We start from the raw sequence: 21,075 nt of genomic DNA, 5'->3' as shown, positions 1-21,075 counted from the left end.
TCCTATTCTTCTTCTTCTTCTTCTCCTTCTCCTCCTCCTCCTCCTCCTCCTCTTCTCCTCTTCTCCTCCTCCTCCTCTTCTTCTTCTTCCTATTCTTTCTATTAAGCTAACTAACTAACTAACCTAACTAAACAAGCTAACTAAACCTATCGCTAAACCTAGATAGCACTAAACAGCAAAAAAATAACAAAAACTGAATCTACCACTAAGTAACTAAAAAAGAATCTAGCTACCACTAAATACCAAACAATAAAAAATCAACTTCTTCTTCTTTTTTCTCTTCTTCTCCTTATTTTTTTCTTCTTCTCTTCTTCTTTACTTCTTCTCCTTCTTATTTTTTTCTTCTCTTCTTCTTCTTCTTCTTCTTCTTCTTCTCCTTCTTATTTTTTTCTTCTCCTCTTCTTCTTCTTCTTCTTCTTCTTCTTCTTCTTCTTTTTCTTCTCCTCCTCCTCCTCCTCCTACTCCTCTTATTCTTCTCCTCTTCTCGTCCTCCTCCTCCTCCTCCTCTTCTCCTCTTCTCCTCCTCCACCTAACTAACCAAGTTAACTAACTAACCTAACTAATTTAACAGGCTACCACTAATTAACAAAACAAAATCTACCACTAAACTACCTACTAATTAACAAAAATAATGCGGGTGCGGGGGGTGGGGGTGGGGGGCTCACCGGGAGGGGCGGTTGTGGCGGGGCCGTGGTTGTTGGGGGTGGCAGGGCGGCGCCGGGGGCGCCAGGGGTGGCGGTGCGATGGTGGTGGGGCAGCGGCAGCGGGGCCGAGGTGGGGCAGCGGCGGGACGGTGGTGGTGGCGCGACGGTGGCGGCGGGGGCGATAGGGGCGGCGGTGGGGGCGACAGGGGTGGCGGCGGGGGTGACAGGGGCGGCGGCGGGGGCGACAGGGGCGGCGGCGCGACGGTGGTGGTGGCGGCCGGTGGGCATCGGGGATTGGGAGAGAGAGAGGGGGCGCGGGGTGAGCCGTTACACAGAGAGAGGGGAGGGGTGGGGGGAAGGAGCCGTTAACGGAGTTAGCTCTTTACCGTCTGCCTCCGGACACTTTGTCGTCCGCTAGCAGACGGCAAAGAAGGGACTCCGGTTTGACCTAACCATCCCGCGGTCAGGTGGACCCATCTACATCTTTGCCGTCCGCTGTGAGACTCTTTGCCGTCTGCTAGCTGATGGCAAAGATGTCCCTGATGGCAAAAACACTCTATGCCATCAGCCAGAGCTTTGTTGTCTGCTTTGTTGAAGCTGACGGCAAAGACACTCTTTGCCATCAGCTAGCAGACGGCAAAGACTAGGCAGATGACAAAAAACTGTTTTCCAGTAGTGACAAAACATATGGTTGAGCAATATCTAAATAGGCAATTAAGAGTAGGCTCAACCAAATTGATGTGTGTGAGTCATGGCAAGACACTTGAGAAGACTAAGATGAGGATCAACATTACTCATCTACATAGTCTTGAAGAAATGAGAAACAAAGTGCAAGACATATCCTTCCCACACACACACTACTAGGAAATGGGTTCACAAGCTTACTACTAAACAAAAGCGTTATGGACAATGCTTACCATACCATGGGATAACTTGATCCCTCTCGGTACATCTTGTACACTTTGTGTGTTGATCATCTTGATTTAATCTTTGCTTAGTCTTGATCAACCTTGTGTCTTTATGACCAATATTTGGATAATATCTTGAATACCAGCTTGGTCATCATATAAACTCCTTGAAACCAACAGATGGACTTCAAGAAGTGCCTATGGACAAATCCTTTGAATATAACTTAAGGCAACCATTAGTCTATAGGGATTGTCATCAATTACCAAAACCACATACAGAGAAATATGCTCTAACACTTTCTCACCCCTAGCGATGCTAAAGTCTGTTGGAATTATGTTAGCAGTTGCTGCATTTTTCAATTATGAAATCTAGTAGATGGATGTCAAAACATTGTTTCCTTGACAGTTTCCTTGAGGAAAGATTGTATGTGATACAACCAGAAAGTTTTGTCGATCATAAGGATACTAACAAGTATGCAAGCTCCAGCGATCCTTCTATGGACTGGAGCAAGCATCTCGGAGTTGGAATATACGCTTTGATGTGATGATCAAAGCTTTTGGGTTTATACAAAGTTTATGAGAAACTTGTATTTCCAAGAAAGTGAGTGGGAGCACCATAGAATTTCTGATGAGTATATGTTGTTGACATATTGATGATCGGAAATAATGTAGGATTTCTACAAAGCATATAGGGTTGTTTGAAAGGAGTTTTTCAAAGGAAAACCTGGATAAAGCTACTTGAACATTGAGCATCAAGATCTATAGAGTTAGATCAAGACGCTTGAGAGAACTTTCAATGAATACATACCTTGACAAGTTTTTTGAAGGCGTTCAAAATAGATCGGTCAAAGAAGGAGTTCTTGGCTATGTTGTAAGGTGTGATTTTGAGTAAGACTCAAAGCTCAACCATGGTAGAAAAAGAGAAAGGACGAAGGTCGTCCCCTATGCCTTAGCCGTAGGCTCTATAGTATGACATGATGTGTACCGCACCTGATGTGTGCCTTGCCATGAGTCTGTCAAGGGGTACAAGAGTGATCCAAGAATGGATCACTGGACAGCGGTCAAAATTATCCGTGGTAACTTGAGGACTAAGGAAATGTTTCCCGACAATGGAGGTGATAAAAGAGTTCGTCGTAAATGGTTACGTCGATGCAATCTTTGACACCAATCCGGATGACTCCGAGTAGCAGATCGGATTTGTGTAATGGAGCAGTCCTTTGGAATAGTTGCAAATGGAGTGTGGTAGCAGCATCTACAGTATGACATAGAGATTTGTAAAGTACACAAGGATCTGAAAGGTTCATACCTGTTGACTAAAAGCTCTCTCACAAGCAAAACATGATAAACCCCAGAACTCATTGGGTGTGAATCACATAGTGATGTGAACTAGATTATTGACTCTAGTGCAAGTGGGAGACTATTGGAAATATGCCCTACAGGCAATACTAAATTAGTTATTAATATATTTCCTTGTTCATGATAATCGTTTATTATCCATGCTAGAATTGTATTGATTGGAAACTCAAATACATGAGTGGATACATAGACAACACACTATCCCTAGTGAGCCTCTAAGGACTAGCTCGTTGATCAAAGATGGTCAAGGTTTCCTCACCATGGACATGAGTTGTCATTTGATAATGGGATCAAATCATTAGCGGAATGTTATGATGGACAAGACCCAAACTATGAACGTAGCATATGATCATGTTAGTTTATTGCTACTGTTTTCTGCATGTCAAGTATATGTTTCTATGACCATGAGATCATGTAACTCCTGGGCACCGGAGGAATACCTTGTGTGTATCAAATGTCACAACGTAACTGGGTGGCTATAAAGGTGCTCTACAGGTATCTCCGAAGGTGTCTGTTGGGTTGGCGTGAATCGAGACTGGGATTTCTCACTCCATATGACAGAGAGGTATCTCTGGGCCCACTCGGTAATACAACATCACAATGAGCTTGCAAGCAATGTGACTAAGGATTTAATCACGGGATCTTGTATTACGGAACGAGTAAAGAGACTTGCCGGTAATGACATTGAACTAGGTATGGAGATACCGACGATCGAATCTCAGGCAAGTAACATACCGATGGACAAAAGGAACAATATACGAGATTGATTGAATCCTTGACATTGTGGTTTGACCGATAAAGATTTTCGTAAAATATGTAGGAGCCAATATGGGAATCCAGGTCCCACTATTGCTTATTGACCGAAGAGTGTCTCAGGTCATGTCTACATAGTTCTCGAACACGCAGGGTCTGCACACTTAAGGTTCGGTGACGTTTCGATCTAGTTAAGTTATGTATGTTGGTGATCGAAGGTTGTTCGGAGTCCCGGATGAGATCCCAGATGTCACGAGGAGCTCCGGAATGGTCCCGAGGTAAAGATTGATATATGGGATGTTCCGTGTTGGTCACCGGGAAAAGTTCAGGCGTCACCGGTAGCGTACCGGGGGTGCCGGAAGTCAAGGTGGCAACGGGGACGGGGATGACTCCACCATCCCTGCCCTAATCCCCGCTAATCCCCATATCCGCGAGCCCCGTGAAGCTTTAAGGGGATAAAACACCCCCATCCCCGTTAATAACGGGTACCCGGTACCCATTGGGTATCCATGGGGATCTCGAAACTGACTAAGACATGTGAAATTGAAGAAGACATGGTTATTGGGAGAGGTGGAGAAAAATAATTCTGTAAAATATCTAGGTATTAATATATATATTATGCATGTGTACTACACATTGGCATAGTTTTCTAGTATCCATGGTGTCCCCATGGGGGGATTTTTATACCCATCCCCATCCCGCGAGACTAACGGATACCCATGAGACAATACCCATGGGATGAGTTTGTCCCCCATCCCCAATCCATGATGGGTAAATCCCCGCAGGTACCCATCCCCACGGGGAATATTGCCACCTTGAGCCGAAAGGGTTCCGGAGGTCCATCGGAAGGGCCCACCAGCCCCGGAGGGGCCACATGGGCTGTGAGGGATGCGCACCAGCCCCTGGTGGGCTGGGTACACCTCCCCACCTAAGGCCCATGCGGCTGGGCTGGTGGAGGGCCAACCCTAGAGGGGGCACCACCCTAACTTGGGTGGCAAGCCACCCCTAAGGCAGCCGCCCCTCCCTCTCTTGGCCGCCGCCCCCTAGGGTGGGAACACTAAGGCGCAACCCCTCCCCCCCTATATATAGATGGGGAGAGTAAGGCTGCAACACATCAATGCCACGGCGCAGCCCTGTCTCTCCCATAGATCAGTTTTCTCCTCTAGATCGGTTTCGGTATTGCTTGGCGAAGCCCTACCGGAACAGCTCCACCACCACCGCCACCATGATGTCATGCTGACAGAGAACTCATCTACCTCTCCATCCTCGCTTGCTGGATCGTCATCGAGCTATACGTGTGCTGAACGCGGAGGTGCTGCCCGTTCGACACTAAATCGGGATGGATCGTGATGAGATCGCGGGACAGACCGTGATTGGATCGCAAAGACGTTCGACTACATCAACCGCGTTATATACGCTTCCGCTTGGTGATCTACAAGGGTATGTAGATGGACCCCCCCCCCCCCCCCTCTCGTAGATGTTGGTCTCCATCCCTGTTCAATAATTCGTCCGATTAACCAGTTAACTTGTCGATTAATACCTACTCGTAGGGTCACCGAGTAGCCGATTAACTGATAAATCGCCCGATTAATGGATTAAATGGCCGATTAAATTTCCGACTAGCCTATTAACTCCCTACTCGTCAGCCAACCGAGCAGTTACCAGTTAACGATTTCCTCAACAATGGTCTCCATAGATTGATCTTGGTGAGCGTAGGAAATTTTTTGTTTCCCATGCGACGTTCCCCAACACTTCATAGATAGATCTTAGACGCGCGTAGGAATTTTTTTCCCATGTAATGTTCCCCAACACACACCACCGCCAAATCTCGTCGCCGTTCATCGAAGAAGGGCGGGAATTGCTGATCTAGGAAAAAATATATCACTCAAAGCACTCCCTTCGAAGGAATGCTGGCTCATGATACCAATTTGTCAGGACCGAACCTAGCTAATCGACTCAGATTAAGGGGTCGATGCGAAGACTGGGGGAATTCGTCCCAGATCCATAAGTATTACGGGAGTATTTCACCTATATAGAGTATAATTGGCCATCGAGGCAATGTCTTACACCCTGCTTGGATGTAGGAAACTGGTTTGAAATTGGAAATCTAGAATTTATGGACCGATTCCGCTGTTTGGGGTGGTTACAAAATTGGCCCATGGAAACGCAGTTGAATTCCAAGCCAGCCCCCGCGTGTCCGCCCCATGCAACAACTTTCCGAGCCTCGGACCTCGAAAACGCTCTCTGGCCCCACCCTCACGTACCCCTTCGCTCTCGTGCGAGACCCAAAGCCCCCCCCCCCCCCCCCCCCCCCCGCGCATCCGGCGACCTCCGTCGCCGCCGCTCCGACCACCTCCACCCCCTCATCCGGCGACCTCCGTCCCCGCTGCATCCGGCCACCTCCGCCCCTGCATCTGGCTGCTCCGCCTCGAGCAAGACCCGAAGCCTCGCCGCCTAGGGTTCGCTCACTACCGCCACTGCCATCCGGCCACCTCCACCACCGAGGCATCGACCACCTTCGCCCCCGCATCCGGCTGCTCCGTCCGTGATTCCATGGTTTGCACATCCAAACATGATTTGGAATTAGGTGCTAGCACAACAAATACCAAGCACATCCAAACAACAGAATTTGAATTGGAGGCCATTTCCTTTCCATCTTGGATTTGGTATTCTAGTCCAATTCAATTCCGAACCAGTTTCTCCTACATCCAAACAGGGGGTTAGGGATAAATGCATACCCAGCTCAGCCACACCCCTACTATGTAGGTGGACAGGTAGCCAGCAAGAGGGTGAAACGCGACAGCAGCCTGTGACAGATCGTAACAGTTGACATCTAATGGCTAACGACGAGCAGTAAACGTGAGGAGTGATCCCAGCCGTTGAGATCACTTGTCTGAACCAGTACAGTTAACTGAATATTTGTCAGCTGCAGCTTCAGGCCTGCCAACCCTGCCTGTGCGAAAAGATTTCTCTCAGGTTGCAGAGTGTCACACCCTTCAGAAGTTCTGTACAAACATGTGCTGCTGATCGCAGTTGAAAATGCATGGTCTTGTATTGTATCAATGTGCATCAAAAGCTTGCTGCCATCCTTGTGAGTGACTTTGGTTTATATCACTCCGTCTTCATTTGATCAGCTGAATTCTGGGGGAGACCGTATAGGAGCAACCCAAGCACCAAGACAGCAGCGCCGACCAAAAAGGATGTGCTTAAACTTGTTCCTCCAGGCATGTATGGAAGAGGAAGTGACAGGACGTATATCGAAAGAGGTACTGCAGCGGAAGAAGGAATCAGAAATTTAGAAATGAATAGGACTGACCACACAGAAGAATCATGTCTAATTGTGTATTTGCACGCACGTGGCAGGCGCTAGGTGCTTATTACTCCCTCCGTTCCATATTAGTTGTCGCTGATTTAGTACAAAGTTGTACTAAATCAGCGACAACTAATATGGAATGGAGGGAGTACTTATCAGGACATATGTGCTAGCACACTACGAAATGATTTGTAAGCCAAACTAAATATTTCAATTTTCAAACAGCTTTATCTTGGTACTTTTAACTAAACTACAAAAACCTGTGCCTCATATAGTCGTACGTATGAACCATCATAGTGCTTCTTAAACTATTCAGAGGGAGTGTGTTTTGTTACTGAACCTGCTAGTGTTGCTGTTAGCGAAGCAACCAGTGCTGTAGACATCTTCACCAGATTTAGAACAGAAATGTTGAAGGCCAGGTTCATAGTTATGAAGAGCAGTGGTAGCAAAGGGGCTCCAGGACAATCTGAAAACTCAAAACATCAGCACATTATTATGGTATCTTTAGGGAAAAGTGCCAATGTCAGCCTCTCAGATTGACATATAGCTTTTACTAATCAGTGGCCAAGGCATCGAGGCGACAAACAAGGGCCCTTCAACATAATGAACTGCTATATATAGCGACTGTTGTGTTTGTGTATGCCATTCATAACCAAACAATTTGTCTAGGTAACTGAGAAAAGTACGATACTTATTAGTGGAAAGATTCCAGGGAAGGTTTTTTCTCCACCCAACAACAGATTTGAAGTAATACATGGTACAAAGAGTACATACAATGCTCAATTATTTAGCATCTGAAGATACTACGATTATGAGTAACACTCACCGTTCAGATTACCACCAGCATTCAGAAAGCATGCAGCACCACTCTTTACATATGCAGGGAGCTCAGTCAATGGAATGCCTTTCAAATTAGAGAGGAACGGCAGGAGTAGCAAAACAAAAAGGGCCTGCATAGTTCAACATAGCAGATTTGGAGTGCACAAATAGGAGAAAAACCAGTGGATTGAGTGAATAAGGATACAACAACCATGAGAAAACTCCATAGCATCGTAAGGTACCAAACAAGACGGTCTGAGTAATGTTTCTTTTTTCACTTGTGACTATCAAACCTACAGTGTTTTAAAATAGAGATGACTTTAAGCTTACCTGGAATCCCGACCCAAAAGAGTTGACCACAAATATGTCAGGCCGCTTTCCCTGTGTAAAAACAAAGAGAACTAAGCCCGTCATCCTTTCAACTCAGAAATAGCTTAAAATAAGAACAAAAATAGGTACATCGAATATCCACATTAATTACTTCCTGAAAACCATTTTATTACGAACCTCAAGGCGTTTTGCACCATCAATGAAAACAAATTCCTGCCACGGTAATAACAAGATTTAGAGTTGGGATGACTGAAAGTTTCATCAGGGGTACACCAGGAAGTCCACTCAACCTTGATTATAGATGCACCAGCCTGACATGCAGATGAAGCCATCAAAACTGCTGGCCAAAAAAACTTGACATCAGACAGAGATGAACCACCGTTTGCTCCACTGCATTCATAAAGTAAAAGCACGGCCAGGAAATACTCAAAATCCAATCAAAACATAAAATGCAAGTATTCCACATTCATCATATTAGCAACATTATAGCCATATACCGTATATGCGCTGCAGTGCTACCATATCAGTGTCAAGCCATGCCCATTTCTCAGTCCGCGTTTTTTTTTTTAACTTTTGGTTCATTATTTGTGCATTTTGTCCTGACCACTAGCCGTGCATCTGAATGGTTGATCAGATGAGGACACAAGGCTAGCAAACAACCCAAGAAATAAGCCGTATATAGGTGATCACACCACAAAATGTTCCTGTGAGTTTTATTCCAATTATAACAAGGTTTTATGGTTATCAGAAGTATCTGCTACATGAGCCTAAAGCAGTGAGCCTTGCTGAAGAAAGACACATCTACCCCACTTGCCTTGGATGACTGAATACAATGCATGCTTAAGTAATCAATAGGAGGGGTTAATCAAGTGCAAGTGCTAGTATTTAGCCACAGCACCTTCACATACAAATAAGAGGGAGTTAGCTGCATGTCACTAAAAAATTACATGCTAGAAAGCTGCCGGAAAATGAGTAGATCGGATTTGTGCTAATAACTTTCCAAAACAAATTATAGTTACATTGCGTTCTTTTAGTGGATGGAACCTAAAATATGTCACTTAACAATCTTATTTTCTCGGCATTCTAGAATATAACCATTCCAGTGCATGAAGGTGCTCCAATAAATACTCCCTCCGTTCCTAAATATAAGTCTTTTTAGAGGTTTCACTAGGGGACTACATACGGATGTATATAGACATACTTTAGAGTGTAGATTCACTCATTTTGCTCCGTATGTAGTCCCCTAGTGAAATCTCTAAAAAACACCTATATTTAGGAACGGAGGGAGTAGTTAGCAGCTGATAATTCCACCTTATCATAAGCTTATTCGAACATGTCCAATACACAATACCAATGAATCCATGATGCCCAATATAACAGACAGTTAGAAACAAATCAGTTCAAATTACGAGAACTGTGATGTGAAGTACATACATGAGTCGTCCAAACAAGGCTAGATGTTCCTATTCATACCTTACTACTGATAGAATTACTCCAGTTGTAACAAGCAAGCATCCAAGAATTTGGTTTGCTCTATATTTCCTTCCCAAAACAATGACAGATAAAATAAGCTGCCATACCAAAAAAGACTGGAAAACAACAGCAGGTGTGTTAAGAGTATAAAGTTGTTCTAAAGCAGCGACAATTAATATGGATCAGAGGAAGTGCTAATCTTTATGCACAGATATTAAATCTAGCACTGCAGCTAGCAAGATTATCAAAGTAGTACGTCTAGAAAGCACTGAGATATGTAACAGAACAACAACCTCAAAAGGGGTGATCAGCAAATTGGAATAATAAATAAATCCAGGATATCACAAAGATGGGATATATATGAAACCAAGTTAATACAGGATTGGATGTAAGCAGTACAAGAGAATGTTTGTGCTTGGCACAGGATATTAAATACTACTCAGAAGTGAACATGTGGAGAATTTTAGACCCGTCAGGCAAAATAAAAACATAGTACCTGAGACAGCACTGGAATAGATGGCCCAGGCAACATAGCTGTGAGCATGGGCAAAAATGCAAATACGAAACTGATTTTAGTTATGATCGGAATTGTGAAGAAACCATAGTTCAGACAGTAGCTGTTAAGAATTGCATTTGAAATAGTGCAATCTAAAAGTAGAGTGCGAATATCAGTATCAGTAAATCACCTGCAGCAGCCATGCCTGAAGCAACACCCATTGCTTCTAGCAATCCAATTAACATGAAGCGAGATTTTGGAAGCGCTAGCATTTCTCTAGTGACAATACCGGCCTGATATCTTACGAAGAGGATAGTGAAGTACACCGCAACATACCTGCAGAAGTTAGGAAGTTCACGAGCACTTAGAAAATCGGTATGTGCATTGACTTCGCAGAAATCAGTGTACAAAAAGGATGCGCAGAAAGAAGTTGCACATGCATTCAGTTGGCGTGGAACTCTGAAAAGGTTGCACGTTGTTTTAAAGCGTGCAGCGCCGAGTGTAAATTTCGCAAGAATTGAGCTTAAACATCCTCGGAAGCTTCAAACTTACCCAAACGTGAGAACTTGAGCGAGGAAGAAGGGGTAATTCTTCATGGGCACGAGCGCAAGCTTGTACAGCACCCGGTTCATCACCGCGAGCGCCACGGTGGCCGCCGCGGCCGCGGTGATCCCCGTGCCAGCCCCACTCTCAGTCTCACCATCGCCTCCTCCCCCTGAAACCCTAACCGCCGCGGCCGCCCGCACGCGCCGCGTCTCGACGGGCAGCCGCCCGCCACCACCGCCACGGGCGGCGGCGAGGGCCAGGCGAAGCGGCGGAAGCGGGAGGGAGGAGCGGAGGGGCGCCGGGACTCTCCGGGTACCGTGGCGGAGGAGAGGCGGCGGCGGGCAGGGGAGGGGGGCGGAGAGGAGCAGCGAAATTGGCATGGCGGACGCCGTGGGGTTTGAAGATTTCGCGGGGGTTGGTTTCTCACTTTCTGTGGACGGCGACAATTCCAGTTCGCAGGCCGCTGGTTTCTCTGGCCAGTGGGACCCGCGGACTAAGCTGCTGGGGTTAATTAAACCCCTATTAGGAAATGTGTCGCACGATGTAGCTCAATTGGACTTGGGCTTTGCATTTGCACCTCTGATCAGGAGTTCGATCGACTAATATTGTTCTAGCAGCTGATATTTTTAAATTGAATTTCGCAGATTGTTGTGCATGCCTTGTTAATCTAGTTTTCAAGCAGCTTGCTTATTTTTCAAACAACTCCGAAACAAATAAAAATAGGGGGCTGCTACCAATCCACCGGTGGATATTTACTAAAAATCCATCACCTCCACAGCCGTTCGATCTCGCCCATAGCCGTCCGATCCGTAATTCCTGAAACGACGTTCGAGTTTCAGAAACAATCGCTTTGTTGCAAAAAATAAACTTTGGATCCATTAAATCCTGAAACAACGGTCGAGTTTCAGAAACAATTTGCTTGTTGCAGGATTTTTTCCTTCGTTTTTGCGGAAGAATTTTTTGCAACAAAGATCATGTTTCAGGAATTTTTGCAACAAAGGTCAAGTTGCAGAACCACTACTAGCGAGCAGGGAAACTCTTGGCGGCGGGGCGGGGGCGGCCGGCGGGGCGGGGCGGCCGGCGAGCTCTAGGCGGCGGGGCGGGGCGGCCGGCGAGCTCTACGCGGCGGGGCGGCCGGCGAGCTCTAGGCGGCGGGGCGGGGCGGCCGGCGAGCTCTACGCGGCGGGGCGGCCGGCGAGCTCTAGCCGGCGAGGCGGCCGGCGGCGGGGCGGCCGGCGAGCTCTTCCCGTGGAAGCCGTCGTCGCCATGCCTGGATTCCTCGTTCTGCAACTACTTCTAAGTTGCAGGAACAACATCCTGAAACAATGGAGTTGTTTCAGGAAACGGCTCGTCCCGCCCGGCCACGTGGCGAACAAAGGAGACGGTGGACGCGAAAAGCAAAATCTGTGGGTTGAAAGGTAACATTTCCCATAAAAATAGGTAAACTTTGCTATAAGTAGACTATTAGCAGCCTGACGACCACTTCCTAACAGATCATTTACTATGGCTCAGTTGGCTGTTGCTAGGCCCATCCGGGGACCGACACAAATTCCGAAACCAACAAATAAAACTGGATTATAGGTTGAGTATAGAAAATATTAAAGACTTCTTTATAAAAAACATACGACGGATTAATAATACTAATACCTATTTTTTAGATCGCGATAAGGCCCATATATGTGGTAAGAGTAACATCCGGCCATACATCTATAACATACAAATTGTGTCACGTCATTGCATGCATGCATGTAAGGATCTTTTTTTATTTCCAATTTTTAGAATGTTTCATCTCTTAAATTAAAATTTGATTGAAGACCCGTTTTCATCATAAAATTTATTGTGACAATATCTTTGAAACTAAATCTCATATTAATATGTTTCGACGATTTTTTTGTTAAAAGTTGTCATTTCTATTACACGTGAATTACCATGGTATTTACATTGAACATGTTTCAGCTCTTTTTTTCTTCTATCTTTAAAAATAAATTTGGATGGATTACTAAGAATTGCCATGATCCATGAATTAAATTTATCGTAGTAAATTTCTAAAAATTGTCATGGTCAATTAATAAAAATTGCCGTAAAAAGTAGTTGAAAATATAATGATAGCTTTAAATCTAGAAGAAAAAATAGATAAACATGTCATGGCAATTTTAGTGTAAACACTATAACAACTACAATGTAAATATCACGACAACTTTTGACAAAAAAAATCATCGAAACATATCAACATGCATCTAGTTTTGAAGATTTCATCGAGACGGATTTAATAATAAAAACATATTTTAAATTAAAAAAATTTATTAGAAAATAAAATATTTTTAAGTCATTTTTTTCCGCTAATATCATCTATTTTGACATGAAAAAATCTCTCCCTAATAATAAAGCACGGAGTGCTTCTGTCGTCCGTCGTGGTCGTTTTGCAGAAAATCCTCTGGAGTTTCTCTAAATCAACCCGCAGTACGGATTTAAGTGAGAAGCGAATCGGTTTTTGTATTTTTACAGAAACCCCCTATAAATTTCGAAAATCAAACCGCAATACATAATTAAGTGAGAGAACGAATCGTTTTCTTTATTTTTTGTAGAAACCTTCTTCAGTTTTTATAAAATAAACCCGCAATACATACTTAAGTAAAAAAAAACCAAAGTTTTCCGCATGTTTTCGAAAACACCGCTACAGTTTTTAATTAATTAATCTGTAATTCAATTATAAGTGCAAAATACTTTAAAAAATTATATCGTTTAAACGGTAACTCCAATTTTACATTATTATATATGAAATTTTATTAAAAAATATGTAGAATCTGAATATAATGTTAGTTTATCTATTTAATTATTTAAATTTTTTTTATAATATAATTTTAATTAATAATGATGCGCACAATCTAAATATAATGTTGTTTTATCTATTTAATAATTTTAAAATTATATTTATGCTGTAATTTTAATAAATAGCGTACAATCAGTTTTTTTGTAACAATACCGATTCATGTTGTTAATTAATCCGTGGTTCAATTATAATTAACAAATACTTGAAAAAATTATATCTTTGAAAATGTAACTCTAATTTTAAATTATTACATATGAACTTTCATTCAAAAAATATGTTGAATCAAATATAATGTATGTTACCTATTTATTTTTTTAAAAGTTTATTTATAATGTAATTTGAATCTATAGTGATGCGTACAATCTAAATATATTGTTATTTTACTTATTTAATAATTTCTAAATTCTATTTTTGTAGTAAGTTTAAATAAAGATCTTAAGTCATGATTATTAGGTTAAAACGTGTTGTATGGTTTGATCCCGTTGCAACGCACGAGCTCTTTTGCTAGTAAATGATAATGGAGACGTGTGGGCGAGTTGCAAACTCCCGGGCGGGCCGTTGGCTTTTTATTAGTAGGTACTTCCTCCGTCTCAAAATAAGTGTCTGAATTTTATACTAGATCTTATACAAAATAGTAGTAAGCTCCAGACACTTATTTAGAATAGATTACCTGCTGCCGACGCTCCCTCCGGACCCAAACCCCTCCGCCGCGGCGGCGCCTCTCCTATGGACGCTACGGACGAGCTGCGGTCGCTGGAGGCCACGGGAATCTACCGCCTCGCAGGCTCCCGCGCCGCCTTCGTCGACCCGGTGCGCCTCCTCGGCGAATCCTACCGGCGCTTCCGCCTCGTCCCGTCGGCGTACTACTCCCGAAGCTTCGGCCCGTCGCGGCAGGGAGGCGAGGGGACGGCGCCGTCTCCGGACAGGAAGAAGCGCAAGCGGAAGCGCCAGCCGAAACCCCGGGAACTCAACGCCGTGGAGCGGATCGCAGAAGCGCGGCACCAGGTGACGATGTGACACATTGGTTTAGATTTGTGCTTTCTCATTCATTGATGTTTACTTGTTCTAATACTCCTCGTTGGTGACAACAACTTTGCATTTGGCTCATACGCAGCAACGACAGTATAAACTACTCCCTCCGTTCCTAAATATAAGACCTTGTAGAGATTGTACTACAAACTACATACGGATGTATATAGACATATTTTAGAGTGTACATTCACTCATTTTACTCCGTATGTAGTCTCCTAGTGAAATCTCTAAAAGGTTTTATATTTTAGAACGGAGGGAGTATAAAAAGTTTAATGGTGTCATCAGCAAACAAGAAATTTGGAATTGCATTTTTTTAGGTATTTTTAGAGAGTAGCTATTATTAACATCTGGTGTCTTGTCAGTCTGTTCATGAAACAGTCATACTGTGCCTATACCAATTGATAGAGAAATAGGCTGAATAGTGTTCTGTTCTACTGGTATTTGGATGTAATGTTTCGATCTCTTGTGGTGTTCCATTTGCTAGGAAGCAAGGCCTTTGCTAATTAGCGCTCATAATTCACTCATCGAGGCGAAAAATCTCTTGGAATTCATTCCGGGGATGATCAAGGGAGATGAAAGCTGCTCAAATGTCGAAACTAGTTCTGAGAACAATTTTGTTGAGCTTGGGGGCTCATGGCGAGCCCCTTTCTACGAGATGACTATTTGCTTTCAGAAGCCTCTTGGTCAGTACGAGGCAGGTAAAATAATCAAACCAAAAATTGTACGAGTACTTCTTGGTGACCATGTTTATAGAATTATTGGTATATATGATGCATAAGTGCATAAATTCCTACTCTACCATGTTTTAGGTACCTGTGATGTCCAAAAGAGATCCAGTCCGTTGTTTAATAGGATAGTCAATGTTGAAGAAAACGATGAGGCAGAAGGAGAATTTCAGAGTAGACTTTATATTTTACCAAAAGGAAGTTGCTTCATGATGGTGAGTTAATCATTCTTTAGTGCAGGTGTCTCATCTAATTTCATCCAAGTGAAAGTCTATCCTTAATTCTTTTTCCTTTTTTGGCATATGATGCTGATGATACATAAACTGAAGACTGACTTCACACATGTTCGTGATCTCATTCCTGGTACGTAGAATGTAGCATAAAAAATGTTTTAATACGTGGGATAGATCTTGCTGTGCTTGTTAAGATTGCATTGGCAAATGTACTTAATTCGTTTATTTTGTGGATGATGTCCTCCTTCTCCAGATAATCCTAATATAGGGTACAACCTTATAGTTATTGACCCACCTTGGGAGAATGGATGTGTTCGACAGAAAGAAGCGTAAGTTATCTCTTTCTTTCTTCTACTTCTGCCAAGTAAGCGAAACTTTAGATTGTCCGGGCTTATTGATGGCTGACTTTCCAGTGTTTCTCCCTTTTGTTTATTTGTGAGATGCCTTAATTAATCTACACTGAATTGTTAACTTTCTGCCTCTCTTTTTTAACTAACTAGTTAAACTCTGGATTGCTATGCTTGAATGTTAGAACAGCTATGTGATATTTGAGCTATAACATGGTTCTTTTCGTACTATTCCTGAATATTGCATTTGTAATTACAGCATTTCTTATTTCTTGAGTCCTTTTATATGTATCTTTTGTTGTGCCCTATGATTTACGGGAGTTTATGATACACCGACCATGAACCATGTGTGCTGATATCATGTTCTCCTGTAATAAAACCTGATTTGGGGATATGCTTGGTGATTTCATGAGAACTAAATGTTCTTGGACTAAAACGGATCCATCTTCTCTATTGTTTTCATCTTTTTAATTGTAATAATTCCATTTATGCATTATCAGCTAGGCATCTTTATGAATTGCAGTTTATTTATTCAACACTGTATGCCCTAGGTATCCTACACTTCCCAATAGAAATTTGTTGTATCTTCCAGTTCAAGAACTTGCACATCCAGCTGGAGCTCTTGTAGTTTTGTGGATTACAAATCGGGAGAAACTGCGAAGATTTGTTGAGGAGGAATTGCTTCCATCTTGGGGAGTCAAAGACCCCACGGAGTTTTACTGGCTGAAGGTTTCTGGTTAATATCCATGTGCCACCTTCTATCTTTTAACAATGATTTCATTGACTCATTAGTAATTTTACAATGGTGTCATTAGTTTTGTGCAATGTGATCCTGAAAATCTCAACAAATCACAGGTGAAGTCGGATGGTTCACTGATTGGCGATCTAGACTTATTCCATCACAGGCCTTATGAATGTCTCCTTCTTGGCTACATAAATGTTGTGAGTTCTTTCCTCTAGATTATTTGCCTTTTTGTGGAATTCAACGTTTGATCTGGACCGTGTACCCTGAAATTGATATATTATGTTCCCGTGGCTTCCTTCCTGCAGAATAGAGAAGCTGAATCAGGATCGGAATTTAAGTTTCTGCAAGGCAGCCAAGTAATTATGAGTGTTCCGGGCGCACACTCAAGGAAACCTCCCCTTCAGAGTATCCTTGCCCGTAATTGTCATTGTCTATCCTGTTTATTTATTATTTGGATTATTTGCAATGAAGCATATATTCTGTCATAACCACAATGCGGCTCTTTGTATAGCTGCAATATGATTTTTGGTCATTCCTTAACCTGCAAAAGAAATACTTTCAGAATATATTCCTGGTCCTAAACCCCCGAGGTGCATAGAGCTTTTTGCAAGAGAATTGGGTTCCGGGTGGACCTCTTGGGGAAACGAGCCGCTCCATTTTCAGGATTCCATGTACTTCTCAAAGAAGTAAACTGATAGACAGGAGCATGATATGCAGAGTTGAACAATCGCTGTATCGACGTAATGCTGTGTCTTGTGGCGTTGTGTCTCGTGTGTTTTCTGTAAGTAGCTCCTTATGTCCATTCTCCTATGATTAGCAGTCATGCCTTGCATTTTACACTGTTGTATTTATAGCTTCTCTTATTAACTGAGAGTGTCGTGGCTTGTTGGTCTTTAGGCGGTCAAGAGCACCTTCAGCGTGATGCATTTTGGACCATGAACCTCAACTGGTTGTCACTATAGCAGTCAGAAACTGCATAGCAATAGCTAATTGGTACGGAATGGCAACTGACAAGGTTCAGTTTTGTCAAAAGTTGGTTGGTTCGATTTGAAACTATCTAAGCTTGACCGAAGGACGATCAATACTACACTGCGGTTCCCCACATAACTGTATCCTGCTTCTTATTTCTTCTTCTTCTTTTGCGAATAACTGTATCTGCTTCTGCCCGGCAAGTGAGAGCACGCCGCAGAGATCAAAAGTTGCTAGTACCTACCGTTTTGAAAAGGAAAAAAAAAAGTTGCCACCTAAAACTTGTGACTGGTCTATCGATCTAACATGAATCCTGGTCCATTCTTGAAGGGAACATTTGGATGTAAACTGTCCATCCTCTTGTAGCAAAACGACTCCCTGGCGCTGGAAGTTGCTGGAACCAATGCTGTTACCCGCATCCATATGTGCGCACTGCTGTCCGTTTCCTTGTACAGAACGTGCATTTTTCTCTTCGGCTAGAAGAAATCTGTTGTCGCTGCCGACGAGAACCACATAGGTACGTCCCCAGAGGCAGAGCTCGGTGCGGACGTGCTGATGGAGGAAGCGACAGCGAGGTTGTGCGAGAGTGGCGGGGCGGTGCATGGCGGCAACGCCTGCGCGTAAACGGTACGAGCCGTCGGAGCCAAGCCTCGTTCGTGCCGAGGCCGTTGCACCCGCACCCGACGGCGACCTCCAGCCCGAAACAACGTACGAGCACCGACGTAACGGAGCCGCTCGTTTCAAAAACCTTGTTATTAGCCGCTCGCCCGTCGAGCCCGCGTCTGTCTACATGCGCCTGCCTGCTCCAGACCGTTGCAAGTTCGATCGATCGATCGGTTGCCGCTTTCGGATATGCCGGGCGTCAGGTCGGAGCCTCCGGCGAGCGGCTTGCCGGAGCTCCCGCGCATCCGCACCGCTCGCCCCGCGGCCCCTTCCATGGCAGTGGCAACTGCCAAGGCGCATGGCGGTAGGAAGGCGAAAGCAGAGGATGATCGGGAGAAGCGGCGCAAGAGCGTTAGCAGGGGGGGCTGTGGCGGGTCCGCATTGTCAGAGAGACGTAGGAGCCCGCCGGAGCTGGAGAAGAGGAGGTGCTCCTGGATCACCGCCAACTCTGGTGAGGACCTCCCACTTCCCGGTCACAACTTTTCCTCAAAAAATGAAAAGAAAAAACCTCTGGTGACAACTTTGGTTAGTCTCTACGTACTTCGTTTCGTTTCCGGTGTGCCCCGGAGTCCGCTGACCGCTGGAATCGACCTATGAAATACTCTTTCTGTACCTAAATAATTAAAGTTATAGAAAACTAGTCTATTTCTTAATAATTATAATTATTTAGATACAGAGAAAGTACATGATAAATTAAGACTTAACCAGTTATGGCAAGCATGCATCTGATGGTACGTACCATCACTTCTTCAGAGCCCCTGTACGTTGCATTCCATGATGAAGAATGGGGAGTTCCGGTACACGATGACCGTAAGCTGTTTGAGCTGCTTACCTTATCACAAGCCTTAGCTGAGCTCTCCTGGCCCGTCATTTTGAGCAAGAGGGAGGAGCTCAGGGAGATGATTGATGCTTTCTACAATGCGTCCGTGCGCGACTGCACGGACAAGAACATAAACCGGTTGTCCAGGTCAAACGGAGGCACGTTGTTGTCGGAGCAAAAGATGCGAGCTCTGGTCGCAAACGCCAAGCAAATGAAAAAGGTATTTTTGTTTTGTTTATGGTGAATTCAAATGGTAAATTGAATATTTTACGGAAGTTTCTCTAGTTTATCATTGATTTGAGACATATAAATTGATTTACTTTTTCGTTCCTCCAGTCAATCATAAAATGCTATAGCAGAGGAGCTTCTTTCAAAATAAAATGAAGCCATTCCCCACCTACCTGATAAAAGCCCATGAATTTTCCATGGGCCATATGGCCCATACCTTCTGTGCTTTGAGAGTTTCAGATTCTGAACAATGTGACACTCGCATTAGTATTAGTAATCGTACCATAACGATTTCTCAAAAAAAAAATTGTAATCATACTGTAATATACTCCTCCATTACTAAATATAAGTCTTTTAAAAGTTTTCACTAGAAAACTACATACGGATATATATAGACATATATTAATTAGAATGTAGACATATATTAGAATATAGATTCACTCATTTTGTTCCGTATGTAGTTCTTTAGTGAAATATGTAAAAGACTTATATTTAGAAACGGAGGGAGTAATCATCATCACTTGCTTTATAGAGAACGGAACTGTTCGACCACCACCACTATGCTATACGGAGTACTTATCATTTCTTTCTTGGATACTTGGATTACTGCTACTCCTGCAACATACTGGAGTACTACTTTGCAACATGCAGCATCCGTTCAGCTAAACAGATTCAGTGGTTTCCTTCGAATAAAATGTACCCTTGGATTTCAGCAACTGCTGGGTGCTGGCGGTACTAACAATATATCCTCGCTATCGCCAATGACCGTCTGCAGGTAATCCGTGAATTCGGATCGTTCGACAAGTATTGCTGGAGCTTCGTGAACCACAGGCCCGTCACAAACGACCTCCGCCACGCTCGCCAAGTGCCCACCAAGACGCCCAAATCTGAGGCCATGAGCAAGGACCTGATGCGTCGAGGGTTCCAGTGCGTCGGCCCCACGACGGTCTACTCCTTCATGCAGGCCGCCGGGATCATGAACGACCACCTACGGTGCTGCTTCAGGTTTGATCAGGCTCGCAGCCAGCCCAAGGCTGCCGAGGAGAACATGAGAGCCGAGATAAGATTGGGGTCGCCTGCTTCAGAGGATTCAGAGATCAGCGAGGTGTAGTTAGCCTCTGAAACTTGCCTTGCTTTGTATCATAGTACACCATTCTTTATCTTGTACTTCCTCTGTAAACTAATATAAGAGCATTTAGATCACTAGACTAGTGATCTAAACGCTCTTATATTAGTTTACGGAGGGAGCATATGTGTGCTCATCTTGTGTTTACCGCTCGTCAGACATGACAGTTATTACTACCTTCGTCAGACAGTTGGTTTGACAGTGCATTTCTTCTGATGTGTTAGGTGTCAGGTCACTTGTAGTGTGAGTACATTATACTCCCTCCGTTTCTAAATACTCCTTCCGTTCCTAAATATATGTCTTTTTAAACATTTCACAAGGAGACTATATACGGAGCAAAATGAATGAATCTACATTCTAAAGTATGTCTATATACATCCGTATGTAGTTCTCTAATGAAACCTTTAAAAAAACTTATATTTAGGAATGAAGGGAGTATAAGTCTTTTTAGACATTTTAACAGGGGAATACATACGGAGCAAAGTGAGTGAACCTATACATTAAAATATGTCTGTATACATCCGTATGTAGTTTTTTATTGAAATGTCTAAAAAGACTTATATTTAGGAACGGAGGGGTAGATCGTACAAAATGGTGAAACAGGGTGCATGGTGAAGTTGTGGTTTGCTTTGTAAAGCATCTGTATTGTGGAGTGTGAACGGGTGGCCATCATGCATGTATAAAGACTACATACAGTAAGCAGTGTGGTATGGTTTTCT

The 21,075-nt window shown here is 43.6% G+C and overlaps 3 protein-coding genes across 5 annotated transcripts; 2 read left to right on the top strand and 1 right to left on the bottom strand.

The window, feature by feature from the left end:
- Positions 1-6,515: 6,515 nt before the first annotated feature.
- On the bottom strand, positions 6,516-11,079 carry LOC123449423 (protein CLT2, chloroplastic-like). The gene is made up of 10 exons (XM_045126646.1): positions 10,645-11,079; positions 10,283-10,428; positions 10,093-10,130; positions 9,597-9,712; positions 8,414-8,513; positions 8,301-8,336; positions 8,124-8,174; positions 7,801-7,924; positions 7,315-7,440; positions 6,516-6,930 (listed from the first exon to the last, which is right to left on the bottom strand). The coding sequence occupies exons 1-10, from the start codon at positions 11,016-11,018 to the stop codon at positions 6,773-6,775; spliced, it is 1,269 nt and encodes a 422-aa protein (XP_044982581.1). The 5' UTR covers positions 11,019-11,079; the 3' UTR covers positions 6,516-6,772.
- Positions 11,080-14,138: 3,059 nt separating this feature from the next.
- Positions 14,139-17,867, top strand: LOC123449421 (methyltransferase-like protein 2). 3 transcript variants are annotated; one of them, XR_006632014.1, is made up of 10 exons: positions 14,139-14,473; positions 14,985-15,198; positions 15,310-15,440; positions 15,555-15,588; positions 15,712-15,787; positions 16,357-16,534; positions 16,661-16,744; positions 16,856-16,955; positions 17,101-17,331; positions 17,448-17,867. XR_006632014.1 is itself a non-coding variant. In XM_045126644.1 (9 exons), the coding sequence occupies exons 1-9, from the start codon at positions 14,195-14,197 to the stop codon at positions 17,238-17,240; spliced, it is 1,239 nt and encodes a 412-aa protein (XP_044982579.1). In that variant the 5' UTR covers positions 14,141-14,194; the 3' UTR covers positions 17,241-17,442. The 3 variants fall into 3 exon arrangements, 1 of the variants encoding a protein (XP_044982579.1); XR_006632013.1 differs by having other exon boundaries at positions 14,141-14,473; positions 16,661-16,747; XM_045126644.1 differs by lacking the exon at positions 17,448-17,867 and having other exon boundaries at positions 14,141-14,473; positions 16,661-16,747; positions 17,101-17,442.
- A 435-nt stretch (positions 17,868-18,302) lies between these two features.
- Positions 18,303-20,682, top strand: LOC123449422 (DNA-3-methyladenine glycosylase). The gene is made up of 3 exons (XM_045126645.1): positions 18,303-18,633; positions 18,936-19,222; positions 20,006-20,682. Exons 1-3 carry the CDS (start codon positions 18,372-18,374, stop codon positions 20,339-20,341), a joined length of 885 nt encoding a protein of 294 aa, XP_044982580.1. The 5' UTR covers positions 18,303-18,371; the 3' UTR covers positions 20,342-20,682.
- Positions 20,683-21,075: the final 393 nt, after the last annotated feature.

Source organism: Hordeum vulgare, chromosome 4H (genome assembly GCF_904849725.1).
Source record: "Hordeum vulgare subsp. vulgare chromosome 4H, MorexV3_pseudomolecules_assembly, whole genome shotgun sequence".
NCBI classification, from domain to species: Eukaryota; Viridiplantae; Streptophyta; class Magnoliopsida; order Poales; family Poaceae; genus Hordeum; species Hordeum vulgare.
This window is presented reverse-complemented; position numbering and strand designations above follow the sequence as displayed.

Bases quoted from the DNA above. Each gene is read 5' to 3' on its own strand.
- LOC123449421 (XM_045126644.1), top strand. From the start codon at position 14,195: ATGGACGCTACGGACGAGCTGCGGTCGCTGGAGGCCACGGGAATCTAC. The intron at 16,535-16,660 runs GTTTCTGGTTAA...AACAAATCACAG, and splicing joins CGGAGTTTTACTGGCTGAAG to GTGAAGTCGGATGGTTCACT. The intron at 16,956-17,100 runs GTATCCTTGCCC...AACCTGCAAAAG, and splicing joins AAGGAAACCTCCCCTTCAGA to AAATACTTTCAGAATATATT.
- LOC123449422 (XM_045126645.1), top strand. From the start codon at position 18,372: ATGCCGGGCGTCAGGTCGGAGCCTCCGGCGAGCGGCTTGCCGGAGCTC. The intron at 18,634-18,935 runs GTGAGGACCTCC...TCACTTCTTCAG, and splicing joins CTGGATCACCGCCAACTCTG to AGCCCCTGTACGTTGCATTC. The intron at 19,223-20,005 runs GTATTTTTGTTT...GACCGTCTGCAG, and splicing joins ACGCCAAGCAAATGAAAAAG to GTAATCCGTGAATTCGGATC.
- LOC123449423 (XM_045126646.1), bottom strand. From the start codon at position 11,018: ATGCCAATTTCGCTGCTCCTCTCCGCCCCCCTCCCCTGCCCGCCGCCG. The intron at 10,131-10,282 runs GTGATTTACTGA...CCATGCTCACAG, and splicing joins TTCAGGCATGGCTGCTGCAG to CTATGTTGCCTGGGCCATCT. The intron at 7,925-8,123 runs GTAAGCTTAAAG...TGAACTATGCAG, and splicing joins CTTTTGGGTCGGGATTCCAG to GCCCTTTTTGTTTTGCTACT.